Genomic DNA, 16611 nt, shown 5'->3' on the forward strand with positions numbered 1-16611 from the left:
GATGCCTACCAGCACCTCTAAAGCTTAGAAATAGTTACAGCACATAACTATACTAACATAACAGTTGAAACTCCCATACCTCCAGTTATGGGAAATGTTAATGCTACAGCAAACAATATTTTGCCAAGTGTGCTTCCAACTTTGTGGTCACAGTTTGGCAAGACTCTTTTCAACATGACAATAACCAAAGTCAGGTCCATAAAGAAATGGTTTTCCCAGTTTGGTGTGGAAGAACTTGCACAGAGCAACCCCTTTGGCCTCATCACCGATCATCAGTAGTCGGCTTCACTAATTCCTCTTGTGGCTGAATGGGAGCAAATCCCTGCTGCCAGGCCCCAAAGTCTTGTGGAAAGCCTTCCTAGAAGAGCAGAGGCTGTTACAGCTGCGTGACAATGCACATGTTCAGCAATCACATATGTAACGTTCAGGTGTCCAAATACTGTACTATTGGCCATGTAGTGTATGTTTCTCCACTCTTTTATTCAGGTTTTTTCTTTGATTTCTCACCTGCCTGTAGTCAACTCCAACTTTGTACCAAATGTACATTTATTTACAAAGCAAATAAAAATGTTAAAGCATACATACTCATGTTAACATGCACCGCAAAAGAAGTTTGGCAAGTAAAATCATGTTAAAAGATTGTCTATTTAGGAATGTCATTTCATTTCTACATCTGTAGTAATCAGACGTAATCTCAGCACATTCTTTAAAATGACGTTCTCCCTACAATAGGCTTTGACCTTTACAGAAACTATCACCTTAAACATAAATGAAGATTTATTATTTTAAATATACTGAGGCCACATTTGATTAAATGATTAAAATGACAGATAATACAAAACAGGAGAATGGTGATTTATATCTCAACCCTTTTACACAGTTCTGAGGCTTTTCTACAAGGTGTGCAAAGTATTTGTGTTTCATAGCATTCACAGCATTTCCATGTACTTTTATAGGTCTATTAGTACTACATCTTTCACTTGGGTTAAGCTTAAATGAAGTGTTGTATTCATTTAGTTTAGTTTAAATATATTTGAGAAAGCTTACTTAGACAGAAAAGATGATAGTCACATTGCAGAGAGATTCGTTGATAGTCGTTTTGACCATATGGAATATTGTCTCAGTCTTCAAAAGACCTACTTTTGTACTTTTGAGTAGTCTGCAACCCAAGTAATTTTACTTCTACTTTTAAGTAACAGTACTTGTACTTGAGTAAGATGTTGTCATATGCTTTTCACAACTGCAGTCTACCTCAAAAGAACCAAAAAAGCCTTTTACTCATTTAGCAGGAAAAGTAATTTCCCCTCCTTGTGTAAGAACAGCTGATTTAAAGCAACCGAGAATCCTCCTTTTGCATTAAAGTACAAATAAATGTATAAAAATTGTAACAGTTCCATGGCATATAAACAAAAGAATATAAGAATGAAACAAGCACTAATAAAAACGCAACTATTAAAATAGTTCATCCTGTCGGATCAGATGTTTTCTCCTCTTCATCGCTGCTGCTGGAGGAACATGGCGGCACGTCCTCGCCCATCCTCTTTAGCTTGGCTTTGTAGTAAGCCTTCTTCATCCTGAAGGCCTTCTCCTTCTGCCGGGCTGCTCTCCTCTTCTCCTTCACCAGTTCCTGCTCCCACGCCAGCACCTTCATCTTGTTCTCCCACTCCAGAATCTTCATCTGCTGCTGCTGCTCCAGAGCTTCTGTTCTCTGCTGGTGCTCCAGTCTCGATAGGTCTACACAGTCGTGCAGAGTCGAGCGGCGGTCCGCTTCCTCCGTCTCGCTGCCTGACGGGTGGAGACGCTGGCTGATAAGCCTGGAGGTGCCTGCGAGGTCAGAGTTGCAAAAGGTCAGTGAGGTGATCCTTGTGTCCCTGAGTGCATTGGTTCAATATCTATTGCTAAATGCATTTAGCTAAATGGAAGGAACAATTTACCATTTACTGGAACCTTACTGGACATTTCCATCCGTTACACCATTCAATGACCCCTGGTGACCTGTAACATGGCTGTTTCATCACTCATTTATTAGTATCTAAATATTAGGACAAGGAACGGACACTTCTTGTAATGTTTATTAACGTTTAACAAAAGGGATGTTGTAAGCTTCCAGACACCTGCCTGTACATTGACTTCAACCACAAATTTACTTAAAAAGGGACAGTTCACCCCAAATTAAAAATACATATTTCTCCTCTTACCTGTAGTGCTATTTATCCATCTAGATTGTTTTGGTGTGAGTTGCCAAGTTTTGGAGATATCGGCCGTAGAGCTGTCTGCATTTTTTGAGGACTATATGGCACTCGGCTTGCGGTTCTCAAAGCGCCAAAAAAATACATTCGAAAAACTCAAGAACGTCTCTTTCCAGAAATCATGCTCAAAGTGACATTTGAAAAACTCAACAGCATTGTCTATTTCCAGAAATGACCCGGAACTAGAAAACAGTTCCTACATGAAACTGCTGACAACAAATCTGTGGATTATCTTGAGTAACCGGGTCATTTCTGGAAACAGACAATGCTGTTGAGTTTTTCAAATGTCGCTTTGAGCACCACAAGCCAAGTGCCATATAGTCCCATTATTTTCAAAAAATACAGACATTGCTACGGCCGATATCTTCAGAACTCGGCAACTCACACCAAAACAATCTAAATGGATAAATAGCACTACAGGTAATAGGAAAATATTTATTTTTGATTTGAAATTGATAATGGTAGATTTATTTTAATACGTAATAAAATTCCAATGGGAAACATTGTCTATTTAAATATAAATTTGTGGTTGGAGTTAGAGTACAGGAGTTACTCTCTTGTGATGTGTCTATAATTCCACTCCTTCCTCCTCATCCTCAGTAATGGTAACCTAAACAATTAGGCCATGGGCTCAGATTCAAAATTTAACATACCGGTACCATCATCTCCATCAAATTCTAGTTGTGATTTTTTAATTCCTATACATCCCTAGATTAGGTTTTGATATGATAGACCTTGCTGACTGGCAGCTTATTAATGGTTATCACCTCTTAAAGCAATGGACTGCTGTTGTTCAAAACCGGGAAAGTGCCTTCCCTGGAAATCATCTTTCTTTCATTATATCCTCTCCCTGGGGTGTGTCTGGACTAGTGGTCACCCATAGATACTTGTAATAAGCTTCTAAGTAGTGTTTGAAGTAACTATTATCTAATACACAGGGATATTTAAGCTAACCTTTGGCAGATTTTCTAATGGGTACTTTTCCACAAATTATTATTTTTTTCCCAATACCTTACTCAATTTGTGTAGAAACTACAAAAACTATAGCAAACTATATTGCTTTAAAGTGATGGAAACACATTTGTGTATATGTTATATGACCATTTTCTTGCTTATTTAATTATTTTAATACTTAACACATGTATTGTTTGTTGCATGCCACCCAAAATTGTTTGGGTTGAGATATATACTTTAGTGCAGTACTGTATGTCTACTTCAATCTTTGGCACGTTTCATGTAATACAGCATAGTTTAAACATTGATTATAAACAGATTCCAGTATAGATGCAGTTAGTATGCCATATTTTGCCAATGCTTAATAGAGAACTATTAGTTGGGATTGGTTGGCACAGGTTTGTACAGATTTGTGCACTTCAGGCCATTGCTGAGATGTGCACTCTGGTAGTTTGCACAACCTCATGTTCAGCAGATAGAAATAGACTTGAAAGCCTGAAAAGACTTGAAATCCAATAAAGGAAAAAATCTGAATAACAGAGTAGAGAAACATAGCAAATGCAGGTGCTTCCATATACAGTATATCATTACACTACTGCTGACAATGTGGCTCTCTGAAATAGAGGAATGGATATTGTTTGACATGAAATTACCAACCTTAATTATCTAAACTAAAATGTCATCAACTAATAAATGGACTTTTATTGCATATATCACTTGATTCAGTACTGTCATGTGGAAGGAACAACTTAGCTTATACCTGAAATTCAATGTTTATTCCTTTTGTATGTAAAAGCTGAAACTAGAATGCATCATTGAACATGTTTGTGGTAACAAAAATATCTTCAAATAATATTATATAGAAATGTAAATACTGATTTGAGTGCAAACTCACATTTTTCACTTGCCAATATTATATATACATAATTTAACAGCATTTTTTCATTTCAAAACAACAAAATCTGTATGCAGATTCAAACACATTGCTTTTATTACAATGAACAACCTTTATAAATGTTCTTATCAAGCTATAGGTAATTATTCAGTGTTGTTTATGACAGTTTCTTTATTAAGAGCACTGTCTTAATCATGTTAATACTGGAATATCACAGTTTATGTATACATATTCATTCCAAGGTCCAGACTGACACCAATATTTGTCAGTTCAGTGAGCAAGTGTTTCTAGGCAACAAATATTGTGGCAGCTTGCAGAGCTTTATCTGTGGGTACCTGGTGATGTGAAGAAGGCAGCAGGAAATGTCACATCCTGTAGCTCTGCATTGTGGGAGGTGGAGTTTGTAGTGGGGCTGTGGTGCAGATCTGACCAGTCGCTGCCTGTTATTCTGTCCAAGGCATCACGTTGAAGGCAGATGGCCACTTGCTCCTTGCTGTCCTCATCCTGAGACGGCGATAACAAAGAGTATTTTAAATTATTACTTTACACTGATGGAACATTTGTCATTTCAAGCATGAATGTTAGTTTATGAATCATAGCTGTCCATTAACATGAGCTGCTCCAGGTTTACCTTAATGTTGTTTGTTGGTTTAAATTCTGCTCATGTAAAATTAATAAAATGAATTGTGTCTAAAATAAATGTAAACCAGAAGGATCAATTTTTAATATTTACCTGATTCACACTGCCATTCATCTGCCCAGCAGCATTTATCATCATCAAATTGCCTGCTAATAACAAAAAAGGACAGGGAGACAGTCAGGGGGGGACAGCAGGTAAATGTGTTTCAGGAAAATAAGCATAGAACGCCTTCCTCTGGTGGAAGCAGGTACAACACCCCCTTCATACCAAAATACACAAACACACACGTCTCCATACTAGAATGGATAATAGCAAGTGGAAATTAAATTCCTGACTTATCAGTGTTTGCAACCCACTCAACACCAATAAAACTGTTCAGACTTTGTAAGTAATGAAGCATGATTGCAAATGGACAGACATCTATTTTGGGCTGTAAATCTTTACTTAAACAATGAAAAAGTCCACAAAGTCAGCCTCAAATTTACTGTAAAGTAATTTCAGGAAGAGTTCTGTAATGGCAATATTGAGTAGTTAGAAATCCTACACTTTAATATGTAAACATTAAATTCAGGGATTATTCAATCCGTTTACAGTGTGACTTCCTTATAAATTTAACCATTTGACAAACTAGACGGTGTAGTCCCTCATTCGTCCAGGAGTGTTCCATCGTAGAAAAGGTTTCAGTCGTAGTCATCTGGACACTGTTTTCAGAATCAAGACGTTTCAGCTCCCATCCGGAAGTCATTCTCAATCCCAGACCGCCATTTCTGTTTAAAGAGGGGTTTTCTTTTTTCACAAAAATGGCTTCTTTGACTCCTCTTTCAAACCAACTTTTCTCTCTACTTAAAATCTTCACCTCACTGTCTTCAAATGTGTGGTTTGTAGCTTTTAGATGCAAATGCATGGCGCTCTGCAATCCCGAGTTAGCGTGTCGTCACTGTTGGTTTGAAAGAGGAGTCAAAGAAGCCATTTTTGTGAAAAAAGAAAACCCCTCTTTAAACAGAAATGGCGGTCTGAAATTCAACTTGCCAACCGTTTACCACAGTGTATTAACACCATAGTCAAGCCAATCATAAGCTAATCAGGTACTTAACAGTGATGAGGGAGGTGCAGCCAGAAAACAATAGGCGTGATTACTGGGCCATCATGGAAACAAAAGAAGGTCAGTTTCAGGTGAAACTAGGCAGGGTAAACAGCAGACACTCAGGAAGACTCCTCCCCGAGGGCAAGGCTTAAGTAACACAGAGTAGCTTAAATTTCTGAGTTCTCAGACCATTTTCACAATTGAGAATGACTTCCGGATGGGAGCCGAAACGTCTTGATTCTGAAAACAGTGTCCAGATGACCACAACCATTCAGGGGTGGCTTTGTTACTTGGTAAATATTTGGTTATTAACAGATTACTTAATTCATGGATTCTGATTTATTAAGGGGTTATTAATGGCGTTTCTACATGGACTCACAGGTTTTTGGTTAAAAACAAAACAAAAACAAACTAACAACAAACAAAAACAACTACCATTACAACATTACCTTACCATAATTAAAATATTAAGGTACAACCTTTTAAAAGTACAAATTAATGGATGGCTGTTGTGCTATTTGGTAACTTTTAAAGTTTTTTGTTTTTTTTTACCCCTTATAACCTTTTGAACTGTGCTGAAAATCCATTAATATACTTCAATATATTAAAATACAATAATTAATCCATGAGGAATTATCTTAAAATCCTGTTTAACAGAATTTAGTTACATCATTGGTAGATTAATAGAATATAAGTTTAAAAAAAAAAGGTATTCAGGGTCATAATGAAAACACATTATCAAAACTGCCGACCATGAACCTGATGACCTGAACCTAAGTTGTTCCCCTGGGAGGAACGCTTGCTCAAGGACACTTCAGCAGACTGCAGATGTTCAACTACGGGTGCTCCTCATCTGCACTGCAGGGAAGTGTTGGCTATTGTGGTGTTTCTAAAGCTCTAATAGTAGCCTACGGCATATAAAACCTAAAAGACAGTAAATGAAAACCATTAAACATAACTATATATCACACACTACAAGGTGTGCTTCGTTGTACGTGTTGTCATGAGAAAATCTAATACATGCACATTAAGAATACATGTCCAGAGGAAAAACCTGTGGTCGACTCACACACGTCTAGACTGTTGTTGTAGACAAATACACACCCACCGCCCACTACAGAAGTGCTACAACACAACCCACTTTTATAACAGCTTAACAACGGAAATGAATCACATGTATTCACAAATACTAATTGAACATTTTTAGCATGCTTCTTAAGCTGTTTACCGTTTTAAAATTGAAGCTAAGCTAACGTTACCTTCCGCTAGCTTGCGGACCGCTGCTTTGTGGCCGGCTCCCCCTGCGTGGCTGGTGAGTGCAGCCTCGCCCATGGTCTGAAGTTTGATTGATTTACAACAGGCCCTGCATCGGGCGAAGTGAATGTCTTGGACGTCCTTAACCAGCCAGTCCTTGTAAATTCCCTTGGCAAGCCAGGACTCTTGGAATTTACATTTTCCAGGCATAGTTGCCGTGAAGTTAGCTGGACCGCTACCTAACGGTCAGACGCAGCCTCTTACCTGGTACTGCCTCCTGTTGCGTTCATGGACTACTCGAAGATCAAACTGAGTTAACTCAACTATGCATATTGATGGAAATTGCTCTATGTATTTTTGGTAAAGAGTTAAAAAATATCTACAAAGCAGCATTGATATATTGAGCTGCGTCATATGGCTCCCTCTGATAGTTCTAAAATACTCTGTTACTCAAAGCATTGAGTGCAGAAACAGCATAATTGTATCTGCTGCTGTAGTAAAGAAAAAACGTGTCTAAATAAGTGTCAACGAAAGTTAAAGCAACCAAAAAACAGAATAACAAGCCTATCACTAATTTTAAAATAAATGCCTATGACTGATGCGAAATTGCGAAGCAACCTATTTTTCCAGTAAACACTAGAGGCAGCACAACTCAACGTCAGTCACATATGTCGCTTTCTCCAATACAAATACGGCTAACCTTTTTTTTCTAACCAATCAGCGTTCAGGAAGCCAGCAGTGTGGTCTGATTGGTTAAAACGTAGCATGGGAAGACAGAACAGAAACACATGGGTAGTAGATTACGAATCGTGGATGCAAATATATATGTTTTAATGCAGATTTGAAATATATTTATGTGGCGTTTGAGGCTTTTTGTAAGTAAACCATGTAGCGGCATTGATACTGACCTAGAAAAGTTACTTTTCATGATTTTTACCCACTAAATAACGCGACAATCGCTCTTGCTGTTAGCTTGTTTTGCTAACTGAAAGGCTAATTATGACTCAACACAGATCAACATTTTCATTTTTAAAATGCCAGCCAACCACACTGCCTGTTTGCCATCTTTCTGGTTCTACCATCTTTAACAAGTGTGTGTTGTAACTCTATATCTTTCAGGCAACATTGATAATGTGTCTTGAATGAAAGTTATTATTCATTAAGAGATGGAGACAGCAGCCCTGGTAGCTCCAGTCACAGCTCTGGAGTTCCTTCAGGATGCATTTCTACTGACAGGTAGGCAGCAGTGTCACTCAATATAGAAGTGACATTTCTAGTGTAAATATCACAATATCCCAACCATATTGGCCTATATAGTTATGCGTTTTTGTACTAGTCTTACTACAAATGCAGGGGTAGAACAGGTTGAGCTTTAAATGTGGTTTGTCAAGGCAGCCCTTTAACACTGGAGCTGAAGCACTATGACACCTGTCTGATTTTAATAGTTTAAGTCTCACATATGTTAAGTAAAAGTCCAAGAAGCCTGCGTGTCATCACCAAATCTGTTATACTTTTGTTCAGAAGTACTGCATTAAATGTAGACCTTATTGTGCAATATGTTACAGTAAAATCTAATCTATTGCCAAAAAGCCTAGATATAAAAAAGATTCTGACATGAAATATGAATGTACTGTTTTGTTATAGTTTAGGTCCAGCATCACTATGTCATATGAGTCGCAATGTGATGTGATATTCATTAGATTAGCCTATTACTTTTATTACATTATTACTTGGTATTTCAGGTATAAATGTTATGTCTTAGCTGCAACACTTTAAAAACTGTCAAACTGAATGAAGCGCTTTCTGAAGAACCAATGACGTTTGAAGCTTTGGACCTCATCAGTCACATAGTATTCTTCATTTTGACACAAGCTCTGACACAATGTATTAAAACAGTGTGCTTCACAGGAGTGAAACAAGCTTGAGTTTCCGTATCATCTGCCCATCTCTACTGAATTTCCTGGCAGGTGAGGGTCCAGTCTTGACGGTGTATGGTCTCCAACCTCGCCCTAAAGCCTGTGTCTCACTGAGTGTGCTCCAACACTACAGAATCCATGGGATAAGACCTAGAAGTCTGGCGACTGTCCCAACACAGAGCTCTGCCACAGGAACCTATGGGGAGGAGAAAGATGGTTAGCACATGAAGATGTTTGTTTTCACTGTTTTCTTATATAAAAACAAATTTCTTCTGTTGTGTTCAGAGAGGTTGATTTATTTCTTCACTTTTGTATAAAAAAAAAGTCTAGCCGATTTGAGTGAAATAAGATGGACAGATAACTCTGTCCAGTTTTAGTAAACAGTTTGCACTCACTGAGCCCTCTGATTGTTTTTTACAGATGTTTTTGTATTTATTAACTCATAAATTCACAAAATCGCTTCTCGTCTGTCAATCCCCAGAACTGAGCTCCATCTCTGAGCCCAACTTCTATGACCTAGCAGTGTTTGGAGGCAAGGCTGTGAGGCTGGTGAGGCTCCATGTGGATCTCCAGGATGGGGAGCATCGGCACTTGGAGATTCTGGGTCCCCTCATGGACCTGCAGGACTGGGCCCTGGATGTCCGCTGGCTCTCTGGAGACAAACACTCATTGCTCTGTGTGGCTGTAGCCCACAATAGCGCTCTTCTCCTGGATGTCATTACAGGAAATGCCCTGGTTCAGCGCTCCTGTCTCGAGGGGTGTCTGCTGTACTCTGCCCTCCTTCTGGTACATGAATCCTGGGCAGATACAGTCTTAGTAGGAGGGACTGTTTTCAACCAGCTGGTTCTCTGGAAGCCTGGAGGAGATGACAAAAATAGCAATTCTGAGCACAAAGCTTCAGTTGAGAGACGTCTTCTGGGCCACAGCGGGGTCATCTTCAGCATCTCTTACCTCCAGGAGAAAGGATGGCTGGCTTCAGCCTCTGATGACCGCAGTGTAAGGGTGTGGGGTGTTGGTGGTTTAGGGGGCCCTGGAGGAAAATGTGGGGACTTGAACCCAGTTTGTTTAAGGGTCCTATATGGACACCAGGCTAGGGTGTTTTTGGTGCGTCTCTCCCCAGGGAATGTGTTCAGTGCTGGGGAAGACGGGGCCTGTTTAGTCTGGGGCTGGGCTGGAGGTGGCAAGGTGGTTCGTACGTTGAAGGGACACCGAGCAGGGGGGGTTCGTGCACTCGCAGTCAGTGATGGAACAGGAGATGAAGGGAGATGGGTGGCTACAGGGGGGGCAGATGGAGGGGTGAGGTTGTGGAGGGTGGAAGGGAGTGAGGAGAGGAAGGAGAGAATGGAGGAAGCAGTGACAGAGAAGCTAAGTGACCTGAAATTTCCTGGTCAAGGCTTGCCTAAAGTGGTTTGTATAGCAGCGGAAGAGAATGAAAATGCAAGTTGGAGTCAGAGTAAGTTTGTGGTTTGCACTGACCAAGGAATAGTTTACCAATACAGCAAAGGGCAGTGGGAGATGGTCTGGCGAGGGACACCAGAGTTTCAATCTTATTGTGTGATGGAAACAATACCTGTCAGTGTGAAAGACTCAACAGCAAAAGTTAATTTGTGTGCTGTGGGAAACCTCAGTGGGTCCATACAAGTCTTTCCCATCTCTCATCCTCAGTGTGGGATTCTTCTCACAGGAGGATCAAGGAAGATCCATAGTCTTATTTGGCAAGAGGCAAAAAAACACTTGTATTTGCTAGCATCAGGTGCTGAAGGACTTGTCTATCGCTGGTGTATAGAAGTAAAATTAGATGAAAACTGTTCCTTAGCTCTCAGTGTAAATCCCCTTCCTCCTTTCATCCTTCCCCCCTGCTCCAAACGCTGGCTGACAGCTGCAGTACCCCTCCACTCCACATCACAGGGGGTGCTGTGGGTGTGTGGGGACAGGAGAGGGTCCCTGCTTTTATTTCAGGAAGGAGGAAAACTGGAGCAAAAGACTGGAGATGACAAAAGGATGGATGAAGGCTTGCTGACAGGCAGGAAACAAAGTGATGATCAAAGGGTTGAAGCTGAAGAAAATGGAAGCGGTGGAGACAGAAAAGGCAAAATTATGGAGAAGAGAGAAAGAAAAGAAGTAGATGACCTAACACTGCACCCACTGAGCTGCCTGTTCGGAGTGCATGGAAAACAGGGTGTCACTTCAGTGTGTGAATACCAGGGACTGCTCTACAGCACCGGCAGGGACGGCTGTGTGAGGGTCTTCAGAGTGCATCCAATACCACCAGAAAAACCTGAAGAAAAGAGTAATGGAAAGAGTGTAGGGAACAAGGGAGGGCTTCAGCTGGAGGTTCTCAGATTCCAGCGGGCCTGCAAGGGTATGGAGTGGCTAGAGAGGGTTTTGATTCTTGAACCTGAAATTCCAGTGGAAGAGGAGGAGGAGGAGGAAGAGGAGGAGGAAGAGCTCGGAGAGGAATGTAAGAACCACTACAAGACAAAGAAACACAATTTGACAGAACAGCTGGAGGTTACAGAGGAGGGGAAAGAGGAGGGGAGCTTTAGAGGAGAAGAAAAAAAGACAGAGAACAAGGGAAGAGAAGCCAGGTTCGTCATGGTTGGCTTTCATGCTGTCCACTTTGTGGTTTGGGACCCGGTGAGGCAGGAGAGGCTATTAGCAGTGCCTTGTGGTGGGGGGCATCGCTCTTGGAGTCTCTGGTCGTCCCACAAAGGGTTTTGGCTCGGATATGGTGCTCTAGTCTTCATCAAGCAGGGGGCTGTCCTGGCTTCGCAACCCCCTGGAGAGACACCAAGCTGTGCTGGGAAGGCAGGAAGGACTGGAGGATGGGGCCTGAGAGAAGGCGTCCATGGGAGGGGGATTGGGTGTGTATGCAGGCTGGGGAGGATAAAGGGAATTGGGAATGAGATTCAAACAAAGAGTACTGGACATTTGATCCCAATTGAGGGAAAGGATAGGCTCAAAGATGAAGTAAAGGATGTGGAGGAAGAGGAAGGGCATTGGGAGATAGTGGTGACGGGAGGAGAGGACACTAGCTTAACCGTCCTGGCGGTGCATCCCAACTCTGGCAGCATCAAAGTTCTCTCAGTTATTACTGACCACATCTCAAGCGTTCGGACAGTGACAGCGGTAACACACCCAGAGGGAGGATATGAAAACCAGACACGGTCTCTCTCTGCTCTGCTTGTGTCAGCTGGCGGGCGAGCTCAAATGCAGTGTTACCGGCTGTTGATCAGCTGGGACAGGCAGATGCTGGTTCCCACCTGCCAGGTGATCCAGGTGGCCAGTCACCGATTGGACGAACAGTGGGAGAGGAGGCAGAACCGTCACAAGACGGTGAAAATGGACCCAGAAACAAGGCAAGTAAATGGTTGAAATATAGGAGGCATGAGCAGAAATTGAATTGATATACATAAAGAAGCAGTGTCATCCTACCTGTATTTATTTTGTGCACATATGTAGAGGGAATTTCATTAATAAAGAGATGGATTTTTCCTTCTTCCTATCTTTTGTCTTTATCCACTTCCTTCCTTCCTTTCTTCACTCCAGCATCCAGTCTTACCAGTTGTGTCTGTGTGTTTTCAGGTACATGTCTGTAGTGGTAGTGGATGAGAAGACCGACTGTGGTCCTCTGGCTCTGGCCTGCAGCGACGGTGCGCTCAGGTTGGTGACCATCACAGCAAAACTGTTCCAACTCTTCCGACTGATCCCTGACGTGTACCCCTTCCCAATTCAAAGTATGAATATGTATACCCATTGGTTTGTACCTCTGGACGATTATATAGTAGACGTACCCACTTAATAAATATCTTCGCAAATCCAAAAATCTCTTCGGTCCTAAACAAATATCCCCATGCCACCCTATCAAACATTTTTTGTGAACTGGAATGTCTAATGCTATCTGAAGAAATACGTTTATGAATGAAACCTACTTGATCTTCATGTACCAGAGAGGTCATTACCTTCTCCAGCCTATTTGCAAGAATTTTAGAAAACATCTTGGTATCTAATGGAATAAGGGAAATTGGACGATAACTCTTTCAGTCATAAGGATCCTTGTCTTTTTTGAGAGTGTAATTAAGACTTGTGACAGAGTGGCTGGCAGCTCCCCACTTTCGAATGCCTCGTTGTACATACCAAGTAGTAAAGGGGTCAGTTCAGAGGTATAGCTTTTTTTCGCTGTAAAGCCATCTGGCCCTGGAGCTTTATCATTCGACAGTCCCTTTATAACACTAACAATTTCTTCACTGATTATTGGGTGGTCAAGGTCTTTTGTTTGAGATTCTATGAATTTAGGAAGGTCTAATCTCTCAAAAAATGTTTTCATATACTCGTTATTATGTTGAGAGGCCGCTGTATATAGTGCCACATAGAACTCTCTAAACATATTGTTAATATCTATGGATTTGGTTTTTAGTTCCCCCTTTTCAGATATAATGGCCAAAATAAGAGATGATCTTTGTTCTTTCTGTTTTAAGCAGTTTTCCAATAATTTACCTGCTTTATCCCCTATCTGAAGAGAGAGAACTCCGCTTTCTGTGATAGAATACAATTATAGTCATACTTCAGTTGTGTTAGAACCCTAAGAGCTTTGATATTAAAGTTTCTTTTTAAGTTTGCCTCAACTTATCTTAATCATCATCATAGTGATTTTTGTTACTGAATGTGAGAGAAAGTGTGTTGAAATATGTTACTTGGCAAAATATATCTTGAATGTGGCTGAAGATATTTACTCTGCTCCATGTGTTCCGTCATCTCTCTTTAGATGCTGTTTCCTCAACCTTAAATTCTCTTGTGTCACTTAATTTTATTTTATAATACACTGTTTGTCTTATAAAGCTTTTCTTGCTCTCTCCTTTTTTGTCTTCTCACCTCCATTACTGTCTTTTCCAGATTGTTCTCACTCAGTGAAGATAAATGTCAAATTGATTTGTTGTGGGAGACATTTTACCACCAGCGCTGTGTGCTTAGTGTTGCCGCCTGCAGCCTGGAGGATGGAAAAGGCAAAAGGTGAGCCAGTGTTTGTTCCATGTTTTTATTTCCAGAACATGAATTTGGTGAATTTTGGCACCTTCATTACAAGTCATTGTTAGTCTTGCTTTGTAGGAACCCTCAGAATGAGACCACTGATCGTTTTTTAATATATTTTTATTATTTTAAAGCACACTGTTTTAGAAAAGTGCATTGACTTGCAGATCAAATATAGGAATGTAATGTTAAGAGCTCAGTAGATTTAGGTTAACTTTCAATTTCCAATTGTTTTTGTTTTGGGAAAATATGAGGAAAGCAATTTCACATGTACATGTGTGTATTAACGTCTCTCTCTCTCTCTCTCTCTCTCTCTCTCTCTCTCTCTCTCTCTCTCTCTCTCTCTCTCTCTCTCTCTCTCTCTCTCTCTCTCTCTCTCTCTCTCTCTCTCTCTCTCTCTCTCTCAGGTATAAGCTGCTGTTCAGTGCTGCAACAGATGGCAAAATTGCAGTGTGGGATTTGACTGAAGCTTCTTCCTTATCGTCCAGTACTTCGAGCAATGCTCCGACTCCACCAATCCCATGCCTCAACATTCCCGCCCACCGGAGCGGCGTCAACTCATTGGCTGTTTGGGAAGAGAAACTGGGACAACAAGAGGGTGGATGCCTGGTAACTGTTGCTAGCGGAGGGGATGATGGGCAGCTGACAGTGTCCACGATTAGGGTGCAGTACCCAGAAGAAGGGAAGACTGGGGGCAGCAGAGAGTTTTTTCAGATTTCTGAGCCCCTGATTTCTCTGCAAACCCAGTTCCAACCACCAAACCAGCTTCATCTTCATCTTCACTCCCAGTCCCACATCGCGTTGGCTCACGCTGCCCCTCTGACTGCCCTGAAACTCCTGAGACCAGGCATCCTGGTCTCCACTTCTTCAGATCAGAGGGTTTTCCTGTGGAGGGTTGGTAGTACCGGTATCAGCCAGATTGGGGCACTGTACTCCCATGTTGCAGATGCTGCAGGACTTGCAGTGTGGGAGGGGCAGATGATAGAGGAGGAAGGAGGAGATAAAAAGAGGAAAACAAGTTTTGAGTCTGGACAGGAGATTGCAATTTGGAGAGGGAAAGGGAGTCAGACAGGATTAAGAACGATGTGTAAAACAGCAGAGGGTAAGACAGATGGGAGATCCAATAAGGACAAGGAAACAGCTGATGAGGCAGAGGGTGGAGAACTTGTTGAAGCCGTGAGCATGACAGGTGACCCAGTTTGTAAGACCAGGGATGAGAAGGGAGGTAAGACAGCTGGTGAACATAGAAATCAAACAGAGACTGACAGCATGGGTAAGACAGAGAGTGAGGTAAACACTGAGACGGGTTTCAAGGCTTCCTGTGAGAGCAAGAAAAGAGAGAGAGAAAAGACGGGATGGGTGCTGGTCTGCGGCCAGGGCTTCCAATTACTACGAGTCAGAAATACAGAGATGGATGCAAAGATGTGGACTACAAGAAGAAAAAGAAAAGGAGAAGGTGAATCACAGAATTAAAGTACCTTTACAAGAAAAGTAACATAAATGGAAACAAAAGATACTGGCAGTTCAAAGTCACTTTCTCAATGGACACATTTTAAATAATTATTTATGAATAAGCTGTAAAATTCCTTGATTGCAGCTGTATAAATTGATATCAAATGAATTTTACTTTGGTAATTTTTTAATAAAGTTTATTTATTCTCCAGCTTTCTTCGTTATTTATGGGGTACATGTTTTTGCAGTTCAGTGAAGATTTAATAAAAAGCAATAAGAAAAATATTAAGTCTTGGGACGCAATTTTCAGTAAGAGCAAGGCCAAACCAAAGACTGCCTTTACCAAATGTCTCCACACAGAAAAATCCACAAAGTATTTGGGAGATTTATATGTAGTTTATGGTTAAAACCCTGTCTTAACACCCACTCCTGATGTTCCCTTGAGCAAGGTATTTTTCTTCAGATTGTTTTAGTGAAGAGCTTCTTTTTCCCCCCAATCACACATGCCCACAAAAAATATCATCCTGACATCATGATAGACTTAAAGCTGGTAAACAACACGGGATGGTATACATAAAAAAAGCAATATATCCAAGCTATTACAAGTGAGTGCAATGTCACAATCACTGCAGGAGTTGTTTAGAGATTGATTAATCACTGCAGAGTGGGAAGTATCCGTGAGTAGACCTGACTAGTCCTTTGGAGCTGTGGTTCCTAGCCTGGGAGCCAGAAACCCTGAAGGTTTTGCAAGATAAGACAAAAAACAAAAAAAGATTGATTTAGGGAGAATTTTTCTCTAATACTTGCTCTTTTTCTTCACAAAAAAAGTCACTGGTTGAACTGCTCATAACTCCAACACATAACCTGTGATGATGGGTCATCAGTTAGTTTCAAGGGCTCACAAGCCAAAAAGGTTTGGAACTGCTGCTCTACAGAGAACTGACCTTATCAGGTGTGTTTGCTCTTCTACTTTTACAGTATTTGTGAGGACCAATTTGAGTGTTCACCCATGAGGTTTTTGTCTAGTCCTCAGTTCTTCAAAGGCTGTCTGGGGGTTTAGACTTGGAATTAGGCTTAGGGTTACAATTAGGTTAAGGGTTGGGGTTAGGTGTGTAGTTGTGGCGGTTAAGGTTACCGTT

General features: G+C 41.0%; 2 protein-coding genes across 4 annotated transcripts; one reads left to right on the plus strand and one right to left on the minus strand.

Annotated features, from left to right (window-relative positions):
- Positions 1-461: 461 nt before the first annotated feature.
- LOC122882392 lies at positions 462-7715 on the minus strand. Its single transcript, XM_044209709.1, has 4 exons — positions 7082-7715; positions 4832-4887; positions 4434-4602; positions 462-1824 (listed from the first exon to the last, which is right to left on the minus strand). Exons 1-4 carry the CDS (start codon positions 7284-7286, stop codon positions 1463-1465), a joined length of 792 nt encoding a protein of 263 aa, XP_044065644.1. The 5' UTR covers positions 7287-7715; the 3' UTR covers positions 462-1462.
- Positions 7716-7749: 34 nt separating this feature from the next.
- Positions 7750-15683, plus strand: wdr6 (WD repeat domain 6). 3 transcript variants are annotated; one of them, XM_044209707.1, is made up of 7 exons: positions 7750-7868; positions 8196-8312; positions 9044-9208; positions 9474-12351; positions 12578-12655; positions 13886-14002; positions 14428-15683. In XM_044209707.1, exons 2-7 carry the CDS (start codon positions 8243-8245, stop codon positions 15491-15493), a joined length of 4374 nt encoding a protein of 1457 aa, XP_044065642.1. In that variant the 5' UTR covers positions 7750-7868; positions 8196-8242; the 3' UTR covers positions 15494-15683. The 3 variants fall into 3 exon arrangements, with proteins under 3 accessions (XP_044065642.1, XP_044065641.1, XP_044065643.1); XM_044209706.1 differs by having other exon boundaries at positions 7810-7951; XM_044209708.1 differs by lacking the exon at positions 7750-7868 and having other exon boundaries at positions 8985-9208.
- Positions 15684-16611: the final 928 nt, after the last annotated feature.

This window comes from Siniperca chuatsi, linkage group LG10, assembly GCF_020085105.1.
Source record: "Siniperca chuatsi isolate FFG_IHB_CAS linkage group LG10, ASM2008510v1, whole genome shotgun sequence".
Lineage (NCBI taxonomy): Eukaryota > Metazoa > Chordata > Actinopteri > Centrarchiformes > Sinipercidae > Siniperca > Siniperca chuatsi.

Coding starts and splice junctions, on each gene's coding strand:
- wdr6 (XM_044209707.1), top strand. CDS start 8,243: ATGGAGACAGCAGCCCTGGTAGCTCCAGTCACAGCTCTGGAGTTCCTT. Junction 8,313..9,043: donor GGATGCATTTCTACTGACAG/GTAGGCAGCAGT, acceptor ATTTCCTGGCAG/GTGAGGGTCCAGTCTTGACG. Junction 14,003..14,427: donor GAGGATGGAAAAGGCAAAAG/GTGAGCCAGTGT, acceptor TCTCTCTCTCAG/GTATAAGCTGCTGTTCAGTG.
- LOC122882392 (XM_044209709.1), bottom strand. CDS start 7,286: ATGCCTGGAAAATGTAAATTCCAAGAGTCCTGGCTTGCCAAGGGAATT. Junction 4,888..7,081: donor GGTCCGCAAGCTAGCGGAAG/GTAACGTTAGCT, acceptor TTTTGTTATTAG/CAGGCAATTTGATGATGATA. Junction 1,825..4,433: donor TGCCTTCTTCACATCACCAG/GTACCCACAGAT, acceptor CTGACCTCGCAG/GCACCTCCAGGCTTATCAGC.